Source organism: Vipera berus (genome assembly GCF_964194415.1).
Source record: "Vipera berus genome assembly, chromosome: 4".
Lineage (NCBI taxonomy): Eukaryota > Metazoa > Chordata > Lepidosauria > Squamata > Viperidae > Vipera > Vipera berus.
In genome coordinates, this window is record NC_138206.1 from 108,766,176 (window position 1) to 108,787,243 (window position 21,068).

Here is a 21,068-nt window from a genome sequence, read left to right on the forward strand (position 1 = left end):
TGGGGGACCCTTTATGCGGCTGCACCCTCCCTACAAGAGCAGCCACCAGAAGGGACCGTCGCCCAGCAACGGCCCTCAGACGGCCCTTTCTCCCTTTAGCTCTCTCTCTCTCTCTCTCCCCCCGCCCGACGCGTCTTCCCCGCTTCCTCCTCCCGCCGGCCTCTCCTCCTCCTGCCCACCCCCCGCCTCTTTCTCGCGAGGTTTTCCCCCAACTCTCGCGACAGCCCCGCGTCGCCATCTTAGTTATTCTGGCGCGGTGGTCTCCGTAGTCGCTGCCGGGGAAAAAAGAAGAAGAAGAAGAAGCAAAAAAGAAAAAAAAGAGCGCAAGCAGCGGCCTTGGCAAACCGTGTTGCGCGGGCCGAGCTGCGAGAGCGGAGGTTTCTCTCGCTGCCCCGGCCGGGTTGTTGCGCGTGGGGGGGGGGGACGACCGAGCTACCCCTTCCCTTGCGGCCGGCCCCGCTTGCGGAGCGGAGTGTCGCGTCAACTGTCGTTGCTGGCCCCGCCCCCTCCCTTGGCTGGGGCCCCGGGCCCTCGCGGCCACCTCGGCCATTGCTGCTGCTGCTGCTGCTGCTCGGGGAGGCGGGGCTGGGGCCTCTCTTGGATGGTGGTTAAAATGATCATAGAAAACTTCGAGGCGCTGAAATCCTGGCTCAGCAAAACCTTGGAGCCCATGTGAGTAACCGAGCCAGCCACTCCCCTTCAGCCCCTTATAAGGGCTCGCGTGTGCGCACCCGGACACTGTGTGTGTGTGTTGTGTGTGTGTGTTGGGGGGGGGTTTCCATACACGCAATGTGGCAATCTCTGCCTCTGGAGAGCTGCCCCTACGGCCCTAAATGGCCCCTGCTTTCCTGTTGAGGAAGTTCCTCTCCCCCCCCCCCACTTTGTATTAAAACATGGCGATGTGTAAGACTTTTTTTTCCCCCACCCATCTCTCCTTTGAAATCGTGTTTCGTGTGGACGCTGCTATACGCGTGTAAAGAAGTGGGGAAGTGGGATGGTATGCGGGGAGGTTTTCGATAACCCCACCCCCTCTGTCATCTGTGATAACGTTGTCCAGTTCATTCAAAGCTTGACCTGCCTATGTCGATTTAATGCATGGATTGGGAACCGGGCAAAAGAAATCTCTAGCACTGCTACTTCAGTATGTTTGTCATTGAGTGATTTTTATGAGGTTCTGAAGTGACCAGGGAGCCAGTAACTCTGCAGGATACACCAAAATGGAATAAAAGGAAGCCAGGTGAAATAAGCAAAACATGCAGATTGAGTTAGGTTTTCTCTCAGACTCTTCCCCTATTATTTATTTATTTTATTACATTTATATACCGCCCTTTCCCGAAGGACTCAGGGCGGTTTACAGGGTGATTAAAAAACCAAGATACAAAAGTTAAAAACAAATTTAAAAAAATATATTTGTCCCTACATAAATAAAACCCCAGTTAAAATAAGATTAATCCTCAGCCTGGGCCAGAGAGCTCGAAGAGCCAGGTCTGTTCAGGCCCCGGCGGAATGAACGGAGGTCAGGGGCAGTCCTCAGCTCCACTGGCAGCTGGTTCCAAAGGGCAGGCGCCCCCACTGAGAAGGCCCTATCCCTGGGTGTTACCCACTATTACCACAGTGCCAGCAAAAAACCCCAAAACTAATGCAGTTTCACAAATGAAAAGTGGCAAAAACCTAGTTGCAATAGAAATCAAGCAGGACCATGGAGTTAAAACTATAGAAAACATTGGGTAATCTCTTTGAAATAACAGTAAATTATATAATTCCTTTGACCAAGCCTGCTTCTGACACTTAGATGATCCAGTTGCTTCACTCCTGGATCATCTAAGTCCCTGCTTGATTTCCATTACAACTAGGTTTTTGCTGCTTCTCAGTTGTGCAGCTGAGTTAGTTTGCAAAGATCCATGTTGCTATCAATACATAGAAATAATCTTCAAAATAGCAATAAATGACTTTTTGCCTGATATTTCTTTGATCAAGCCTGCTTCTGACACTTAGATGATCCAGGAGTGAAGCAACTGTCATCCTTTTGGGTTTTTGCTGGCATTGTGGTAATAAGGAAGAAGTTTGAGATAAAACATGAAGTCAATCTGCATGTTTTGCTTTTTCACCTGGTTTTACTAGTGTTTCTTATATTCTATTTTGGTATATCCTGCAGAATTACTGGTTCCCTGGTAACTTCAGATCCTCATAAAACCACTCAATGACAAACATACTGAAGTACCAGCTGTAGAGATTTCTTTCTATATGACTAGGAAACGTGTGTAAAACTGGTTCTTGTTAAAGTGGAATCTGGATTGATATATGGCTCCAGAGAGGATTTTTTTAAGAACTATCAAATAGAGCTTAAGTAGGTAATTAATTCAACTATTGACTTTCTTTGGTTCTTTAATTAATAAAATTCAGAGCAAAATTTGATTTTGTACAATTATTTGGCATTGTTTTCAACAGCAGCGTTTAACTGACATTACTATTATCTTGAATAATGCAGGGTCTTTTTGAACCTTGAAGACAATTACTCTATACAATAGTGAGATCAAAATCTAAAATTCATTTCGTCTAAAATATTTTCACAGCATTCAGAAACTCATATGCAAGAATACAAGGTGTAATATGCAGTAAAGGATGCTGCAAACTTTTGTTAATGCTAATGGATATTTCTCCTATTTTAATTTAACTGCTGCACAAAAGCTATGTGGAAAAAAAATGCTGGATTAATATTCATTCTACTGTTTTGGGAAATTGAACTATAGATGCTTTTTGATATGCTGTTGTACTTTATATGGATACAGTTTATGCAAACTCATCAATGAAGTTTAGAAGACTTAATATTCTGCTCAACTTGTGAACTGATTTTTCCTCCATTCCCAAAAATCTTGTTTCAGCACCAGAGAGTAGCTTTCACAGATAAAACATAATACTAAGGATGGGTATTTTTGTTGAGAAAACCATAACTTTACATAAATAGAAGTTATATATGCCCTAGTTGAGCTTGTAAAGATGATATTGAAGTTGGAATCAATATTAGATTATGAGGGTACTAGAAAAAGGCCTACCATTTTACCCATTATTGCAGTAGCAAGGTACTAGAATAGGAAAATGCATAAATTTTGGCAGGTGTACACACATGTACACACATTATTTTTCCTTTCAAGAGTCACAGGCCTTATGTGTAGTAGAATTCGCATATAATGGAACTTCAAGCAATGGAGTTGCACATGCAGAATGAGTTATAATCCAACCTATTTTTTATTTCATTGGAAATTTGCATTAGTGTAATGTTAGTATGTACTTTCTTGATAGAGAAACATTCAAAACATGACTTCTCCTCCTCCGTAATTTTCGTCTTCTGGCCACAATTGAGCCCAAAATTTCTGTTGCAAAGCCAGATAGTTGTTAAACGAGTTTTGCCTTGTTTTTACGACCTTTCTTGCCACAGTTGTTAAATGAATCACTGCAGTTGTTAAGATATTATTACAGTTGCTAAGTGAATCTGGCTTCCCCACTGACTTTGCTTGGCAGAAGCTCACAAACCCTGATCATTTAACCCTAGGACACTGCTAGATATATGCTGGTTGCCAAACGTACAAATTTGGATCTAATGACCATTGGGGTGCTGCAATGATCATAAGTGTAAAAAACAGTCATTTTTTTCAATGTTGTTGTAACTTCAGTCACTAATGGTTGTAAGTCATGGACTATCTGTACAGCAGTAGTGTCTTCAGAACCCACGTTAGTACATGACTTGATTAGACTTTGGGGGGTGCATATATGAGAATTTAAGCTTTAATTTGCTTATTACATACTCTCTGTGCATGGGTGTATATGTATATTAAGGTGACTTTTATGTACCACACATGTTGAGATGACTTTTTTTTTGTTACCAATCTTTCTTCACAACTCTTTGTGAAGAACAATGGCTGCCCTAATCCCATTTATCTTTCATTAGGCTGCACGATTTCTTCATACAGCAGTAAATCAGCTACACTTACTGCAAAAATAAGTTTTGATGTATCATTCTGAATAACCTTTCCTATTGTTTTCTATCTTTCTCCCAAGCTGGAAATGTCCCTGGAGATATTATCCATGCAGATTGGGCAAACAGTTTAGTGTTGTTACAAGTGTTGATTTACTGCACTGCTCCTTTGGGGGTGTTTCATTTGTATCTGATTTGAACTTGTTGCTTTACCTTTTCTCAAATTATTTTTTTAGGATTTTAAAGTAACTACTTATTTTCGCATTGTGTTCTTTACACATCATTTGTTAATACTGGATAATTGAACATTTTATCGTTTATTGACATTATGGAAACATAAGCTCATTAAAATACAGTGTTCTTTATGCTTGTTAAATACCCTGGGATTTTGTAAATCATTATAAAGGGAATATGAGTAAGGTGATGCTTTAACTGTAACTCCTTGTATCTTCTTTGGCAAATAAGAATGGTACAGTATAAGTGAAATTATAACAAAGAAAGGAAAAGCCAGCAGCCTTGGAATCAAAATTTTGCTGAAAATATGAGAACAGTTAAGAAAAAACAGGGAAACATCAAAGATGAGAGTATAGCACACACAAAAAAGTACTTACGAATAATATCTAGAGGTCTCCCAAAAGATCAGTAACAGAATTGAAATTGAGAATGTGAGGCAAGTTTTCAAAATGAAAATCCCATTTTTAGAAAACATTGTATATACTCCCAAGATTGCTGTTAAGATCAAATCCTTTTAGCTTTTAATTATTTGGAGGTTTTAGCAGTAGAGCACAGCTATTGTTGACTGAAAATTGATATACTATTGCCTGGGATTGTCACCCTCATACAGCTTCAGGAAAGATGCTCATGGAGCAGTGAGGGGAAAAAAATAGATCAACCAGATCAACTCTAGGGATCAATGGGGCGACAGATGTTGCTGCCAGATAGTCTTATAACAGCTTTTACGTTTATTTATGAGGAGATTGTACGGTTGATCCATTCAGAAGAATTCTTGGATGCTTTGGGATCCGTGAAATAAGAAGAATAACCAATCGTTACTAACTGGATTGATTTTTTGATATTGCCAAATTTATACTTACTATTATCAGAAATATAACAAGTGTGCAGGGCAGAAAATTGAGTACAACTATGGCAATTACTGTAGAGCCAGGAATTGAAGTGTGCAGCAGCTCTTTATTCATTTTATTAAGATTAACAAGTTGTCAATGAAGAAGTGAGGAAACTTTTCATGTAAATGAATTTTTGCTGTGGATTTATTTTTTTTACCTTAGGAGTAAAGATATTTTCATACATCTCAATTCACAAACATCAGAACTTGTTTCATTTTAAAACATTTCATACAGGTTCATTCATACACATCAGTTCATAAACTTAATAGAGCAACATCCTGTGGTTGCTAAGCTCCAATTGGTTGCAGCTTAGGTGATGGACCTCCAGATCCTGTGAATTACAATGTCCAGTATATTCAAGTTTGGTGTAGTGCTTAAGGCAGTAATGGCGAACCTTTTAGAGACTGAGTGCCCAAACTGCAACCCAAAACCCACTTATATGTCGTCGGGTACTGGGTGGGCGTGACCCATTGGGTGGGCGTTGCTGTGGTGGTAATGGCAGACTGGGTGGGACTAAAAAGTTCAATCAATCCCAATTTTGCGAGATCTTTTTTTTTTCCGTGAGAAGTTGAAATTGATTGATTGAACCTTTTTTTTTTTGCACATGGTGCCGGAGGCCTAAAGCGAAAAGGTTTTATAAAACCCAGCTGAAGGCCTAGGACTGGGGCCACGGCACGTGTGGCCACAGAGGGGGCTCTGCATGCCACCTGTGGCACGCACACCATAAGTTTGCCACCACAGGCTTAAGGCATTAAGCTAGAAATAGGGAGACTTGGGAGAGTGTGAGTTGTAGTCCCACTTTAGGCACAAAGCCAACTTGGAGACCTTGGGGTAGTGACTTTCTCTCAGACTTAAGAAAGAGGCAATGGCAAGCCACTTCTGAAAACTGCAGGACTTGTCCAAGTAGTTTGTGAGAATTGGACATGATTGAATGAAAGGAGGGGGGAAAAGCCAGTGATACAAAACGTTGGAAGGACTATACGTTTATCAATAATGGTTAGTTAAAATTATATCTGTAACTATATTTCAAGTTATTTTATGAGGCTTTTTCAAATAGTGTAAGAGTTTAGGTTTGAAAAAAGAAAATTGTCTTTCAAAATTATCCATACAGTCTAATTACACATGTTGGAATTTATCAAGACACTAACTTTCTTACTTTTGACAGAGTTCATATTAGAAATGTAATAAACTGCAGGTATTATTTTTAAGGAATAGGTAGTATGACGTCAGAAAATGAAGTCATTTATAAACAAAGTAAACCTTACCTGATATTTTCCTTTATTTTCAGCTGAAATCAGTCTTGTATTCATACACCATGCTATGTTAGCTGTACTTATAGCTTTGCCTGACTCATTTCATTTAAAATTCAATCTGAAAATAAAGAATGTATTAATAATTTATTTGCATTATAATGTGCAAAATATATATCAGATAATTTGGACCCATACCAATAAAAGCTTTTACTTGCTTTTAAAAAAAATTAACAAAAACCTAAAGATCTATAAGCTTCTGTTCTGTGGTTCTTAATTCAACTCCAAATTAAAGGAGAAAAAGCCCTGAAGCATATTTATATCACTTAGATATAGAAGGAATTTATACTAAAACCCTGTGTTAAATGTTTAACATAAATCTTGTGTTAAATATTGCTTCTTTGTTATAACTGCTTTTTGCTGAAAGGATATGCTTCAGGAGATATCACTAAAGTATTGTAAAGTTAATTTTTAATTTAGAAGAACATGCAGTCCTCCAGATCTCTCTGATATATTTGAAAATGCTTCCATTTTTTGGAAATCACCTTTGAAGTCTGCTTTCTCATGACGTTAATGTTAGTGGGTTGATGAAATCCTTGTGTGTAGATTGAGAATATTATGTTACTCAGTTGAAGCATTAATACAAAACAAGATTGTTGAATCTAAACTAAGTATTATTGTAATCATTCCATCAACATTTGAAGAAATTTTTGATTAGGAAAAATATTGGAAGATACTATATTCTCAGAAGGCTAAACTTTTCATCATGATTACAGAAGTTCTGTGCTGCCTTTCAGATTTACATAACTTGGATAAAAAAACCCTCTCTATAATTGAATTGTTCTTTGGTGTGTATTTCTGGGAGGGGCGCTTTTGATGAAATCTTTTACTTTTAGAACTAATGCTATTTTTCTTTCTGCTCCTTTAAATGTTTATTCACTGTAGCTACATAAATAATTGCTAGATATATAATGATAATACATATTGGTAGAATAAATTCTATAATAGTGCTCAATTGAAAGGAATTCATTATTTAAAAAAGTGTTTTGCAATGTAAGGGATAGGAAAAAGTAACCTGTCTCTATATATTTGGAATAAAATTCAACACAAGTAGGGAATAGCTATAAATTAAATCTGGTTTTGTTAGATATAGTATGCATAAAATAAAACATTACATGTGTGGGATATGTTGGACATAATCTATTACCTCAAAGCATGGTTTATAAATTCCTTTATGAATTAATTGTGTTCTTCATTTATAGATGTGATGCGGATCCATCAGCCCTTGCTAAGTATGTTCTTGCCTTGGTGAAAAAAGACAAAAGTGAGAAAGAACTTAAAGCACTATGTGTGGATCAACTGGATGTATTTCTTCAGAAGGGTAAGTTCTTGTAAATTTAAAGCTTCAGGACCTAATTTCAAATTCTAATCTCATTTAGATTTAATCCATTTGATTTTAATTATAATTTGGAAATGATTTTACCAGTGCCTCCATTCCCCATAAAAATATAAAATTATTGTATGACCTAGAACATAAACTTTGACTGACTGGTGTTTGAATGCTGCTCTTGCAAATAAGTTTACCATAAGGTTTTCTTTTGGATTCTCCAAATAATATGTTTTGAAAACTTAGATAACTGCCTCAAAGAAAATAATCAAACAACTTGCAGGCAATTAGTATGTGTTCCTTCCTTCCCTCTTTCTACCTCTGAGTATTCTAAAAGATAGCTTTGGCTTGAAAACATCATTGCCTAAGTAGCTGAATGTGTTGTTGTTGTTGTTGTTATTATTATTATTCTGTTATTACCACAAGCATCTAGTGTCTCATTGCAGAACCACCAAAAAATTATGTATGTATGTTTCCAAAGCTGGAAATCCTAGAATTGGTTCTATGGAAATAGAATTGTCCAAATAATGATAAACTACAAAAATGTTAATATTTCAATAATAATAGCCCTTAAGAATGTTTCTTAAGTTGCCAATTATGTACTATATACTGTTTGGGTTTCATTTCAGAGACACAGATATTTGTAGAAAAATTATTTGATGCCGTAAATACCAAGAGCTATCTACCTCCACCCGATCTGCCATCTTCAGGAAGCCTGAAATCAGACTTCTTTCAGCATCAAGAGAAAGAAGGAAAAAAAGAAGAGGTAATAATCAGCCGTATCTTACCTTAAGCTTATGTCCTACAGGTAGTCCTCGACGTATGACCACAATCGAACCCAGAATTGCTGTTGCTAAGCAAGATAGATGTTAAGTGAGTTTTGCCCCATTTTATGACCTTTGTTGCCACAGTTGCTAAGCGAATCACTGCAGTTGTTAAGTTAGTGACACAGTTGTCAAGTGAATCTGCTCTGTCAGAAGGTTGCAAAAGGTTATCGCACTGCAACTCTCATAAATACATGCCAGTTGCCAGAGGTCCGAATTTTGATCACATAGCTAAGGGATGCTGCAATGGCCATTAATTTTTTTCTTTTCAGTGCCATTGTAACATCAAATGATCACTAAAGAATGGTTGTAAAAGGTCTGTCTGTATCTTGTAATCTGATCTACGTACATATTTCATTGCTGTTCTTTAGCACATATGAATGGCAGCTTGTTAAAACTACGATATTTCTGATGAATGTCTTCTAGACTTCAATCATAGTTAGTTCTGACAACAGATGGTAGCGATATAAAATTTAAAATATATCAGATTATGTAATACTATGAGAAACAGGTGGTAAGGGATTTCTAATAGAGCAGAGTAGCACAAAATATCACTCACACTTTATATATTTCAGTTACTGTTGTGATATGGTATTTTCTGTAGGATAAATAAGATAGGATGTGCAAAGTTTGTGGGCAGACCTTGGAGAACTTTGTAAAGTTCACTCATATTTATACTTTATTTACTTGGGCAAGTGTGGACAGACACACAAGGAATTTATCTCTGGTACTTTCATTTTAACTTTCATTTGGTTGCTAGAAAAACAAGCTATTTCATATTCTTTTTTATCAAGGTAATTAAGGAAGAAGAACGAGAGAAAAAATTCTCTAGAAGGCTTAATCATAGTCCTCCTCAGTCAAGTTCAAGATACCGAGACACCAGGTAACACCTATATTTTTTCATTTTTGAAGTTGATAAATGTTTCTGATTTTTATGACACTCGTACCAATGCTGAGACATATTACGAGGTTTACAGAGGTACAAATGAACAAGTGTCTATGCAGAATGTATTTTAAACAAAATTGAAAAATCAGAATGTTTTGTTTTGGAGTTACTTTCTTAATAGACATGCAAGCAAGTGCATTTTATGAAATATAACATATTCACAATAGAATAATTGATTTTAGAAAACTGCCAATATCTGGATTTTCCTCTTTTTTGCTTTTGTATAGCTAACAAAATTGGCCAGTACTGTATATGTTAAAGAGCCATTCAAGCACTAAATTTGCACTAAATTTGCACAATAAGTAAAGAAAGTAACATTGTTACTTTCATTATTTTGTCATAGACAATATATAGTGCTTTTGTCTGTCTCTGTCTGTCTATCTGCATTGGACTGGTAATGTGTTTATTAGACTGGAGTGTTTATAACTCATCAACCCGAAAATGGAACTTTGTAAGCAACTTACATGTGGAAGACCTTGAACCACTACTCTTGGTTTGAAGGATTTACTTCCAGAAATTGCCGAATCCTCATTGCTATAGCACGTTCTAGAACTGGAATGAAATATTCTAGAGTTGTCTGGAAAATTCCATTCCCAAATTGATCAATTTTTGCGTTTCTCCCAGTTTTGGTGAAATATTTCTGCTATTGTTGATATAAATAGCCTTTTTATCTATATGAATTTTCCATTTGGAAAATAAAATTTGTCCTTACAAAGTTTTCTTCTCCGCAATATTTAGAAGCAGGGATGAAAGGAAGAAAGACGAGCGTTCTCGCAAGAGAGATTACGATCGGAATCCTCCACGAAGAGAGTCCTACAGAGACCGCTACAATAGAAGAAGGGGAAGGAGCCGAAGCTACAGTAGGAGCCGTAGTCGAAGCTGGAGTAAAGAAAGGTTGCGGGACAGAGATAGAGATAGAAGTAGGAGTCGGACTAGAAGTAGAACAAGAAGCAGAGGTAACGGATGACCCTAAATATTAATGTGCACAGTGTGTGCTTCATTTAAATAAATATAATTATAGAGGCAGCATGCAAGGAGGTTCATTCAGACATTCTTTGCCCTTTCTTTGAGAAATGGACCACATTTCTGGTTTTTAGTTTTCCCTTACCTGCTTTTTCTGTATCCTGCAAATGACAAATAGAATGGAATTATCTGAAAGTCGAACATGTGTTTGGTTGCCCCGTCTTTTGGCTCCATTGCCCAGAGCACTGTGTTGGAATGTCGTCTGGATGCAGTCTGTCCCGGGAACCCAGACGAACATTCTGGATTGCAACAGTCGCTTCTTCCCAGAAAAGCAGATAACATTCCATCACAAGCATTCTGTTGCCGTCATTAAAAACATCTGTCTATCTCAGGAGAAAAACGTGTGGTTTTCAAATTAAATTCAAAGCTATGGATGCCCACGGAAAAGAATTTATGCAGATTTTAGAATTTATTATATTATTTGAAATGTTCACTGGCTTATTGTCTTTTGTTGTTGTTACACAAATTAGATTTTGAAGGATTTCTTTGGTGATTATTGATTAGCCTGCATAAGTTATTGATGTCTTGCTTATGTTATCCTGTCACCTTCCACAGTTCTCAAATATTCTTTTATAGAAAGAGATCTGGTAAAGCCGAAGTATGACATGGATAGAACAGAGCCGTTAGAAAATAATTACACTCCGGTTCCTTCTGTAACAAACATTTCATCCGGCCACTATCCTGTCCCTACGCTAAGTAGCACTATAACTGTCATTGCTCCTGCTCATCATGGGAATAGTACCACTGAAAGTTGGTCAGAATTTCATGAAGAACAGTTGGACCACAATTCCTATGGAAGGCCTCCACTACCAAAGAAACGGTGCAGAGACTATGATGGTAAGGCCAGAACGTTTGACCCAAATATTAAAGATTAAGATGCATGTACAGATTGTAGTTCTCGACTTACCACCAGAATTGAGCCCAACATTTGTTAGGTGAGTTTTGTCCCATTTTACGACCTTGCTTGCCACACTTGTTAAGTGAATCACTGCACTTGTTAAGTTAGTAACACCGTTGTTAAAGGAATCTGACTTGACCATGGACTTTGCTTGTCAGAAGATTGCAAAAGGGGATTGCGTGGCCCTGTGTCACAGCGACCGTCATAAATATGAGTCAATTGACAAGCATCGGAATTTTGATCACGTGACCACGGGGATGCTGCAACTGTCGTAAGTGTGAGAAAAAGGTCATAAGTCACTTTTTCCAGTGCTGCCGTGAATTCGAACGATCACTGAACTGTTTTAAGCTGAGGACTACCTGTATTACATTTATATTTGTACATTTTGTTTGTAGTTGAACCCCACAGAAATTAAATGATCAAAGATCTTAAATATTCCCATTAGATGATTTTGTCTTTGGCATTTTATATACTATTGTCTAAACCAGGGGTCGGCAACCTAAAAAAGGAAAAGAGCCACTGGGAACCGGTTCCATCACAAATTAAAAAAAGTGGGAGCCGCGTGCGTGTGTCCATGCATGCGCATGCGCAAAAAAGTTTTGCGCATGCGCAAAACGGTTTTTTGCGCATGCGCGGACTCACGCGGTTGCCATTTTTTTTAAAAGTGAGATGGAACCGGTTCCCGGTTGCCCGACGGCGACGGCCCGTCTGCAAAGCTGCCGCTTTCAGCAGCTTTGCAGACGGGCCGCGGCAGCTTCCTCAAAGAGCAGCGCCCCTGCCCATTCTGAGAGGTGCGCGCGCACCTCTCCGAACGACCGGAGGTGCGCGCACACCTCCCCAAACCTTTGGAGAGGTGCGCGCGTACCTCCGCGCGAACGGGCAGAGGTGCCGCTCTTTGAGGAAGCTGTAGCGGCCCGTCTCCGAAGGTTTGGGGAGGTGCGCACGCACCTCCGGTCGTTCGGAGAGGTGCGCGCGCACCTCTCCAAACGGGTGGTGCCACTCTCCATTTGGAGAGGTGCGCGTGCACCACTGCCCGTTCAAAGAGGTGCGCGCGCACCGGGCGGCTGGGAGCCGCAGGTAGTTCGGAGAGGTGCGCGCGTACCTCTCAGAATGGGCAGGGGCGCTGCTCTTTGAGGAAGCTGCCGCGGCCCGTCTGCAAAGCTGCCGAAAGTGGCAGCTTTGGAGACGGGCCGCTACAGCTTCCTCAAAGAGCGGCATCTCTGCCCGTTCGCGCGGAGGTACGCGCGCACCTCTCCAAAGGTTTGGGGAGGTGCGCGCGCACCTCCGGTCGTTCGGAGAGGTGCGCGCGCACCTCTCAGAATGGGCAGGGGCGCTGCTCTTTGAGGAAGCTGTAGCGGCCCGTCTGCAAAGCTGCCGAAAGCGGCAGCTTCGGAGACGGGCCGCTACAGCTTCCTCAAAGAGCGGCATCTCTGCCCGTTCGCGCGGAGGTACGCGCGCACCTCTCCAAAGGTTTGGGGAGGTGCGCGCGCACCTCTCAGAATGGGCAGGGGCGCTGCTCTTTGAGGAAGCTGCCGCGGCCCGTCTGCAAAGCTGCCGAAAGCGGCAGCTTCGGAGATGGGCCACTACAGCTTCCTCAAAGAGCGGCATCTCTGCCCGTTCGCGCGGAGGTACGCGCGCACCTCTCCAAAGGTTTGGGGAGGTGCGCGCGCACCTCCGGTTGTTCGGAGAGGTGCGCGCGCACCTCTCAGAATGGGCAGGGGCGCTGCTCTTTGAGGAAGCTGTAGCGGCCCGTCTCCGAAGCTGCCGCTTTCGGCAGCTTCGGAGACGGGCCGCTACAGCTTCCTCAAAGAGCGGCATCTCTGCCCGTTCGCGCGGAGGTACGCGCGCACCTCTCCAAAGGTTTGGGGAGGTGCGCGTGCACCTCCGCCCATTCGGGGAGGTGTGCGCGCACCTCTCCAAACGGGCGGTGCCACTCTCCATTTGGAGAGGTGCGCGTGCACCACTGCCCGTTCAAAGAGGTGCGCGGGCACCGGGCGGCTGGGAGCCGCAGGTAGTTCGGAGAGGTGCGCGCGTACCTCTCAGAATGGGCAGGGGCGCTGCTCTTTGAGGAAGCTGCCGCGGCCCGTCTGCAAAGCTGCCGAAAGTGGCAGCTTTGGAGACGGGCCGCTACAGCTTCCTCAAAGAGCGGCATCTCTGCCCGTTCGCGCGGAGGTACGCGCGCACCTCTCCAAAGGTTTGGGGAGGTGCGCGCGCACCTCCGGTCGTTCGGAGAGGTGCGCGCGCACCTCTCAGAATGGGCAGGGGCGCTGCTCTTTGAGGAAGCTGTAGCGGCCCGTCTGCAAAGCTGCCGAAAGCGGCAGCTTCGGAGACGGGCCGCTACAGCTTCCTCAAAGAGCGGCATCTCTGCCCGTTCGCGCGGAGGTACGCGCGCACCTCTCCAAAGGTTTGGGGAGGTGCGCGCGCACCTCTCAGAATGGGCAGGGGCGCTGCTCTTTGAGGAAGCTGCCGCGGCCCGTCTCCGAAGCTGCCGCTTTCAGCAGCTTTGCAGACGGGCCGCGGCAGCTTCCTCAAAGAGCAGCGCCCCTGCCCATTCTGAGAGGTGCGCGCGCACCTCTCCGAACGACCGGAGGTGCGCGCACACCTCCCCAAACCTTTGGAGAGGTGCGCGCGTACCTCCGCGCGAACGGGCAGAGGTGCCGCTCTTTGAGGAAGCTGTAGCGGCCCGTCTCCGAAGGTTTGGGGAGGTGCGCACGCACCTCCGGTCGTTCGGAGAGGTGCGCGCGCACCTCTCCAAACGGGTGGTGCCACTCTCCATTTGGAGAGGTGCGCGTGCACCACTGCCCGTTCAAAGAGGTGCGCGCGCACCGGGCGGCTGGGAGCCGCAGGTAGTTCGGAGAGGTGCGCGCGTACCTCTCAGAATGGGCAGGGGCGCTGCTCTTTGAGGAAGCTGCCGCGGCCCGTCTGCAAAGCTGCCGAAAGTGGCAGCTTTGGAGACGGGCCGCTACAGCTTCCTCAAAGAGCGGCATCTCTGCCCGTTCGCGCGGAGGTACGCGCGCACCTCTCCAAAGGTTTGGGGAGGTGCGCGCGCACCTCCGGTCGTTCGGAGAGGTGCGCGCGCACCTCTCAGAATGGGCAGGGGCGCTGCTCTTTGAGGAAGCTGTAGCGGCCCGTCTGCAAAGCTGCCGAAAGCGGCAGCTTCGGAGACGGGCCGCTACAGCTTCCTCAAAGAGCGGCATCTCTGCCCGTTCGCGCGGAGGTACGCGCGCACCTCTCCAAAGGTTTGGGGAGGTGCGCGCGCACCTCTCAGAATGGGCAGGGGCGCTGCTCTTTGAGGAAGCTGCCGCGGCCCGTCTGCAAAGCTGCCGAAAGCGGCAGCTTCGGAGATGGGCCACTACAGCTTCCTCAAAGAGCGGCATCTCTGCCCGTTCGCGCGGAGGTACGCGCGCACCTCTCCAAAGGTTTGGGGAGGTGCGCGCGCACCTCCGGTTGTTCGGAGAGGTGCGCGCGCACCTCTCAGAATGGGCAGGGGCGCTGCTCTTTGAGGAAGCTGTAGCGGCCCGTCTCCGAAGCTGCCGCTTTCGGCAGCTTCGGAGACGGGCCGCTACAGCTTCCTCAAAGAGCGGCATCTCTGCCCGTTCGCGCGGAGGTACGCGCGCACCTCTCCAAAGGTTTGGGGAGGTGCGCGTGCACCTCCGCCCATTCGGGGAGGTGTGCGCGCACCTCTCCAAACGGGCGGTGCCACTCTCCATTTGGAGAGGTGCGCGTGCACCACTGCCCGTTCAAAGAGGTGCGCGGGCACCGGGCGGCTGGGAGCCGCAGGTAGTTCGGAGAGGTGCGCGCGTACCTCTCAGAATGGGCAGGGGCGCTGCTCTTTGAGGAAGCTGCCGCGGCCCGTCTGCAAAGCTGCCGAAAGTGGCAGCTTTGGAGACGGGCCGCTACAGCTTCCTCAAAGAGCGGCATCTCTGCCCGTTCGCGCGGAGGTACGCGCGCACCTCTCCAAAGGTTTGGGGAGGTGCGCGCGCACCTCCGGTCGTTCGGAGAGGTGCGCGCGCACCTCTCAGAATGGGCAGGGGCGCTGCTCTTTGAGGAAGCTGTAGCGGCCCGTCTGCAAAGCTGCCGAAAGCGGCAGCTTCGGAGACGGGCCGCTACAGCTTCCTCAAAGAGCGGCATCTCTGCCCGTTCGCGCGGAGGTACGCGCGCACCTCTCCAAAGGTTTGGGGAGGTGCGCGCGCACCTCTCAGAATGGGCAGGGGCGCTGCTCTTTGAGGAAGCTGCCGCGGCCCGTCTGCAAAGCTGCCGAAAGCGGCAGCTTCGGAGATGGGCCACTACAGCTTCCTCAAAGAGCGGCATCTCTGCCCGTTCGCGCGGAGGTACGCGCGCACCTCTCCAAAGGTTTGGGGAGGTGCGCGCGCACCTCCGGTTGTTCGGAGAGGTGCGCGCGCACCTCTCAGAATGGGCAGGGGCGCTGCTCTTTGAGGAAGCTGTAGCGGCCCGTCTCCGAAGCTGCCGCTTTCGGCAGCTTCGGAGACGGGCCGCTACAGCTTCCTCAAAGAGCGGCATCTCTGCCCGTTCGCGCGGAGGTACGCGCGCACCTCTCCAAAGGTTTGGGGAGGTGCGCGTGCACCTCCGCCCATTCGGGGAGGTGTGCGCGCACCTCTCCAAACGGGCGGTGCCACTCTCCATTTGGAGAGGTGCGCGTGCACCACTGCCCGTTCAAAGAGGTGCGCGGGCACCGGGCGGCTGGGAGCCGCAGGAGACGGCTCATAGAGCCGCATGCGGCTCCGGAGCCGCGGGTTGCCGACCCGTGGTCTAAACCACAGGTCTGCAACCCGCGGCTCCGGAGCTGCATGCGGCTCTTTCAGCCGTCTCGTGCGGCTCCCAGTCCTCTGCCATGTGCAGTCCAAAAAAAAAAAATGGGACTAAAAAATTTCAACCAATTAATTCAAATATGCAGGGTAGGTGCATATCTCGCCTTGGCTCCACTCTTCAGTCAAACCCTGTTCTGCGCATGCGTACATGTACGCGCATGCGCACACATTTTTTGCGGCTCCCAGTTTTTCCTTTTGTGAGGAAACGGTTCCGAGTGGCTCTTTCACTGTTTTAGGTTGCTGACCCCTGGTCTAAACGGTATCAAAGAATAAAAGTTCGTTTCCTTGTAGCGTGTTCAGCTATTGCATGGCTACGTTCTTAATGCTTCTTAAGAACGCTACACAGTTTCAGAATGCTACACGCTTTCCTAATTTTGTTTTGCTTTGGCTTTTCAGAGAAAGGCTTTTGTATGAGAGGCGATATGTGTCCCTTTGATCATGGAAGTGACCCTGTAGTTGTAGAAGATGTGAACCTTCCAGGCATACTGCCTTTTCCAGCGCAGCCTCCAGTGGTTGAAGGACCACCTCCTCCAGGCCTTCCGCCTCCACCGCCTATTCTTACTCCTCCTCCTGTAAATCTTAGACCACCTGTCCCACCTCCAGGCCCTTTACCACCTAGTCTTCCACCTGTTACAGGTAGGTTCTCTGAATTGTAAATCGATGACTAGCTGCAAACATAGACATTGTGTGTCCAGATAAGAGTGTACCAGTCAAGGTTGGGATGAGATCTGCTTTCTCTAAAATATGGTAGTGGAGAAGCATGGATCTCACTTGTCTTAACGGAGACTTGCCAAAGCTAGCGTAGCACTTCTGAAATTTACCCATCGGATTTCTGGATGCCCAGCTCTCCTAATGCCATGGTTAGAAAGGAAATATAATAGTTTTTTTTCCCTTTCTGAGACCAGATGTGTTTGCACACGGATGGGTGAGAGGGTCTATATCTTACATTGTGCCTTAAGGAGAGGACGAGTGATCAGTTCATTTTCTGATTTATATGTTTTTCATTGGTGCTGGACTGCTGTAGAGGCAAGGGACTGATTAAGAACATCAATCCCAGGTACCAGTCTTTAAGCTTTACTTTTCAGGGAAGGTTGAAATAATATTGTTCTGCTGAATCGCCTTCATCAGGACCTGAATGAAGGTAGCATGTTTCTCCAGTCCTCTTAATATTGCAGGCCAACCTGGTTCAGGGAACCTTAACAGCAGCGAACCATCCCCGTGTCCCCTTGTGGTTAGATTTCTACAATAGATTTTTTTTGTGTGGATCGTGTTTGAAGACAACTGGGAAATGCTTAGTTGGTCAAGAACAGCTAAATTCAGCCCTGTAACGCCTGTGGTGCGGTTGTTCCCTGGGTTAATTTGTTACGGGCCCCATTCATAGTGTGTTACTGTCCTTCAAACCTTATGTAGCTTTCCTCTCAGCTGTTTTCTGGACTGTCTCTCCTGGCAAGATTTGTTCTACTCCATGCATTCTTGTAAGGAAGGCTTATGAGGGATCTTATACCACATGAAATGAAGTTGGTGGGGCATCCATAAAACATCTTAAGTTGACGCTTTGCCTCCTGAGTAATAGAATGCCTTGAATGTCCCAGGCTTTTGGAAATTTCTTTACCGTTCCCTGTTTATTATCCTTTTGGAACCTAACGATGTTTCAGCTACTTCATGGAAGATTATTTAAGTACTAATTGCTCCTAGTTTTATGAATGTATTTTTCTTAGGGTTTTTTTTTGTCTAATTGCCTTATCTGTACAGAATTTGGCAGTCTACAAAGTGTGTGAAATAAATAGATAAATAAATACTCCTACTCTACATTATATAACCATTTTCTCCAAACCACACACATTTTCATTATGATGATACATGGAGATATCTTTTTTAGATATCCAAGATCCAGACGAAGCTTTAAAGAATTAAAATTGGATTGATTGCAAAGCACGCCTCAGCGGTGTTTCCTTTAGTTACAGTTCTAACACTTGCATTATGAGATGGTTATGCAGCTGGCAACAAGTTGGAATTTGCAATGAGAATAATTTGTAGTCAGAACTGCTGCAACTATTTTTTTTTCTTTTTCCACATTTTACATTAGAAAGAAAATAATTGTTTTATGGCACACTAACATGATACAACAGGTTATTTCCCCTAGTGATTGCAGAGACGTTTTCTTGATAACTGATTTATACCTCTCTTGAAACTATTGCCATCCCAAAGAAACAAAACATGTTAGCCATCACTTACTTCATACTGCTACCTCATATACTGCTAAAACCTCCATTTCTGATTGTTTGTCACCTTTAATTTGGCAATAGTCAGCATCGTAGGGCAACAATCAAGATACTTCAAATGAGCTAACTTACAAAATGCATCCAAAACCTAGAACCTACGACATTTGTGGAATTGAAATTTGTCAAACCTCTAGTTGCTTCAGTGCCGTCATGCCCAGTTGTGTTTGGATAGTAGTTATTAACAATGCCTCCTTGTGAGCCAATGGGGAAGTTGACGGGGAATTCAGAAATTGTTCCAATCCCCACTGCTGTTGAGTCCATTCCTGGTTCATTTGGTTTCTTTGTGTAGGTAAGGAAATAGCCCTGAAATGAAGACCCAACACGGGTTATCTTAGTCTATTTCTGAAGATGCAGAAAATTTTGAAAGAAGATGTACAGATCTTTTATTCTGTGCGGTATGTGGTTGCTTTCTTTGTTTTTTTCATTTTTATAACTCCATTATTATTATTTTCTTTTTGGTAGGACCACCACCTCCACTGCCACCTTTGCAGCCCTCTGGTATGGATGCCCCTCCAAATTCTGCTACCAGCTCTGTTCCTACAGTTGTAACAACGGGTATTCATCACCAACCGCCACCTGCCCCGCCCTCTCTCTTCCCAGGTGTAGTACTGGATTTTTTTATTTTTAACCAACGAAAGGGGAAAAGTGATTTCTACACATGATGTGTACTGGAGTATTAGAATATTGGAAGAAAAAAAAAGTCATGTGAGGAGTATTCCACCCTCACTGGATGGGACTTCCTCAGTGGTCTCTCTCTTCCACAGTCTTCTTTTCCCTGTTGTTTGATCCCAAATTATCCCCAAGCTTTTAGAGATTTTCAATTTATGGAGGGAGGTAAAACATTTGGGACTGATTGCTGTACCTCTCATTGAATGCCATCAGATAGAGTTTACTTTAAAAAAGGCATTTGTGAGTGGCAAAAAGGATAATTCTAGCTAACCAAAATAGTGCACACACTATGTTTTTAATAAGGCTGTGCGTGGGATGTGGTTTTATAGTCAAACACACAATCAAAAGAATTCCAGACTTATTGGAGCATTAAATGTATTTTCCCTCAAAAGGTCAGAACCTTTTGAAATTAAGGAAGCTCCCAAATGAGTTTATTATATGTATTACAAAATTTAAACAAAAAGTGTTTTTAAAAACTTTAGGGGTTAAAAAAGTATGAAAAAAGTTATTTTGAGTTCTAATTCTGATTTGATTCTACGTAAATTGTATTGAGCCTATGTCTATGATTGAGGTTTGAAAAGTTGATTTGTGCACATACTTCTGTTTAGTAGGATAATAATTCACTCTTTCGAAATTAATTCAGTTTAATTCAAAATTATTCAGCTTAGAAATCCAGCTAGTTTTGCCTATGTGAGAAATAACCTTTTTTCCCCCCTAAATCACATTGGTGATATGAATCATTTAAAGGTTGATTTGCATTCCTGTAGTATATGGTTTAAATTTCTCTATACTTGTATAATTAGATAATATATATATTTTTGCCAGAAACATACGACACAGATGGTTACAATCCTGAAGCACCAAGTATAACCAGTACTTCAAGACCCATGTATAGACACAGAGTCCATGCCCAAAGACCAAACTTGATAGGACTTACCTCAGGTGATATGGACCTGCCACCAAGAGGTAATATGAAAATTTTCTTGCTTTAAAATGTAAATGGGTAGTATCACATGATTCTAGAAGACCTTAAGTTTAGTCTGTTTACCAAGGCTTGTACCTCCTACCAAATGCTCACCTTTATGTTATTCCATTTTACTAATCGGGAGTCATGGTAGGAACAGAAACTGCAAGGATCATTTTCTAGTGCTGCCATCCTCCTCCGCGTAATTACGTTTTTCCCAGTCCAGTAAGCACATGCTTGCAAGGTGTAAAGAGTTAATGGAAAAATAATAATCCATTTATCCTGTACGCTCTATTGGAACCGTGCACCTTTTTAATCAGTTGGTGTTGGAAGCTCCTAATCAGTTGAACACTGGGGGGAAATGATGCAATGCACCACAGATTTGTAATTAGCTGTATGAGTGGTTAAAAAGTAATGCGTTTGCCTTAGGTTTAATTCAGGTCTTATTATTTAAACACCCCCACCCCATTTCTTGTCACTTTATCATAAAACATTTAAAATAATACACGTATTTTGCCTCGTTTAAAACAAACTCAGACTAACAGGCACAGTGGTTTCATGAATACCACCCACCTGCTAGGCAATTTTCTCTTGTGTTACTTCAGTTCTTCTAAATTATTACAACTAACTGTGCTACTCCCAAGAGTTTTCGAGCTGTCTAGAAAACGATTAAAATACCTGCAGTAAATCCAGTTAAAAATACCTATTGTCCGATAGAAGAGAAAAGCAAACGCAATGGGTCAGGAACACATGCCAACATATTAAATCATGTATGTGCATGGATGACCACTTTTAAGTTAGAAATACTCTTATGAAGGAGCCTAGTTTTTCACACTTTCTTAATTGCAATCTGATTTTCACTGGATGGCTATTCCAAAAAGTTAATGTTGCTACTGATA

General features: G+C 43.7%; 1 protein-coding gene across 6 annotated transcripts in view; it reads left to right on the forward strand.

The window, feature by feature from the left end:
- The first annotated feature begins 202 nt into the window (after positions 1-202).
- Positions 203-21,068, forward strand: part of RBM26 (RNA binding motif protein 26) — a 53,131-nt gene continuing 32,265 nt past the window's right edge. For 5 of the 6 annotated variants that reach the window (XM_081326839.1, XM_081326838.1, XM_081326840.1 and 2 more), the window contains exons 1-9: positions 203-672; positions 7,610-7,728; positions 8,364-8,500; positions 9,353-9,441; positions 10,243-10,460; positions 11,104-11,364; positions 16,651-16,890; positions 18,999-19,136; positions 20,031-20,171. In XM_081326839.1, coding sequence (XP_081182965.1) covers positions 602-672; positions 7,610-7,728; positions 8,364-8,500; positions 9,353-9,441; positions 10,243-10,460; positions 11,104-11,364; positions 16,651-16,890; positions 18,999-19,136; positions 20,031-20,171 — 1,414 coding nt within the window. In that variant the 5' untranslated portion in view covers positions 203-601. The remainder of the gene's footprint in view (positions 673-7,609; positions 7,729-8,363; positions 8,501-9,352; positions 9,442-10,242; positions 10,461-11,103; positions 11,365-16,650; positions 16,891-18,998; positions 19,137-20,030; positions 20,172-21,068) is intronic. The other variant, XM_081326842.1, reaches the window with a different exon arrangement.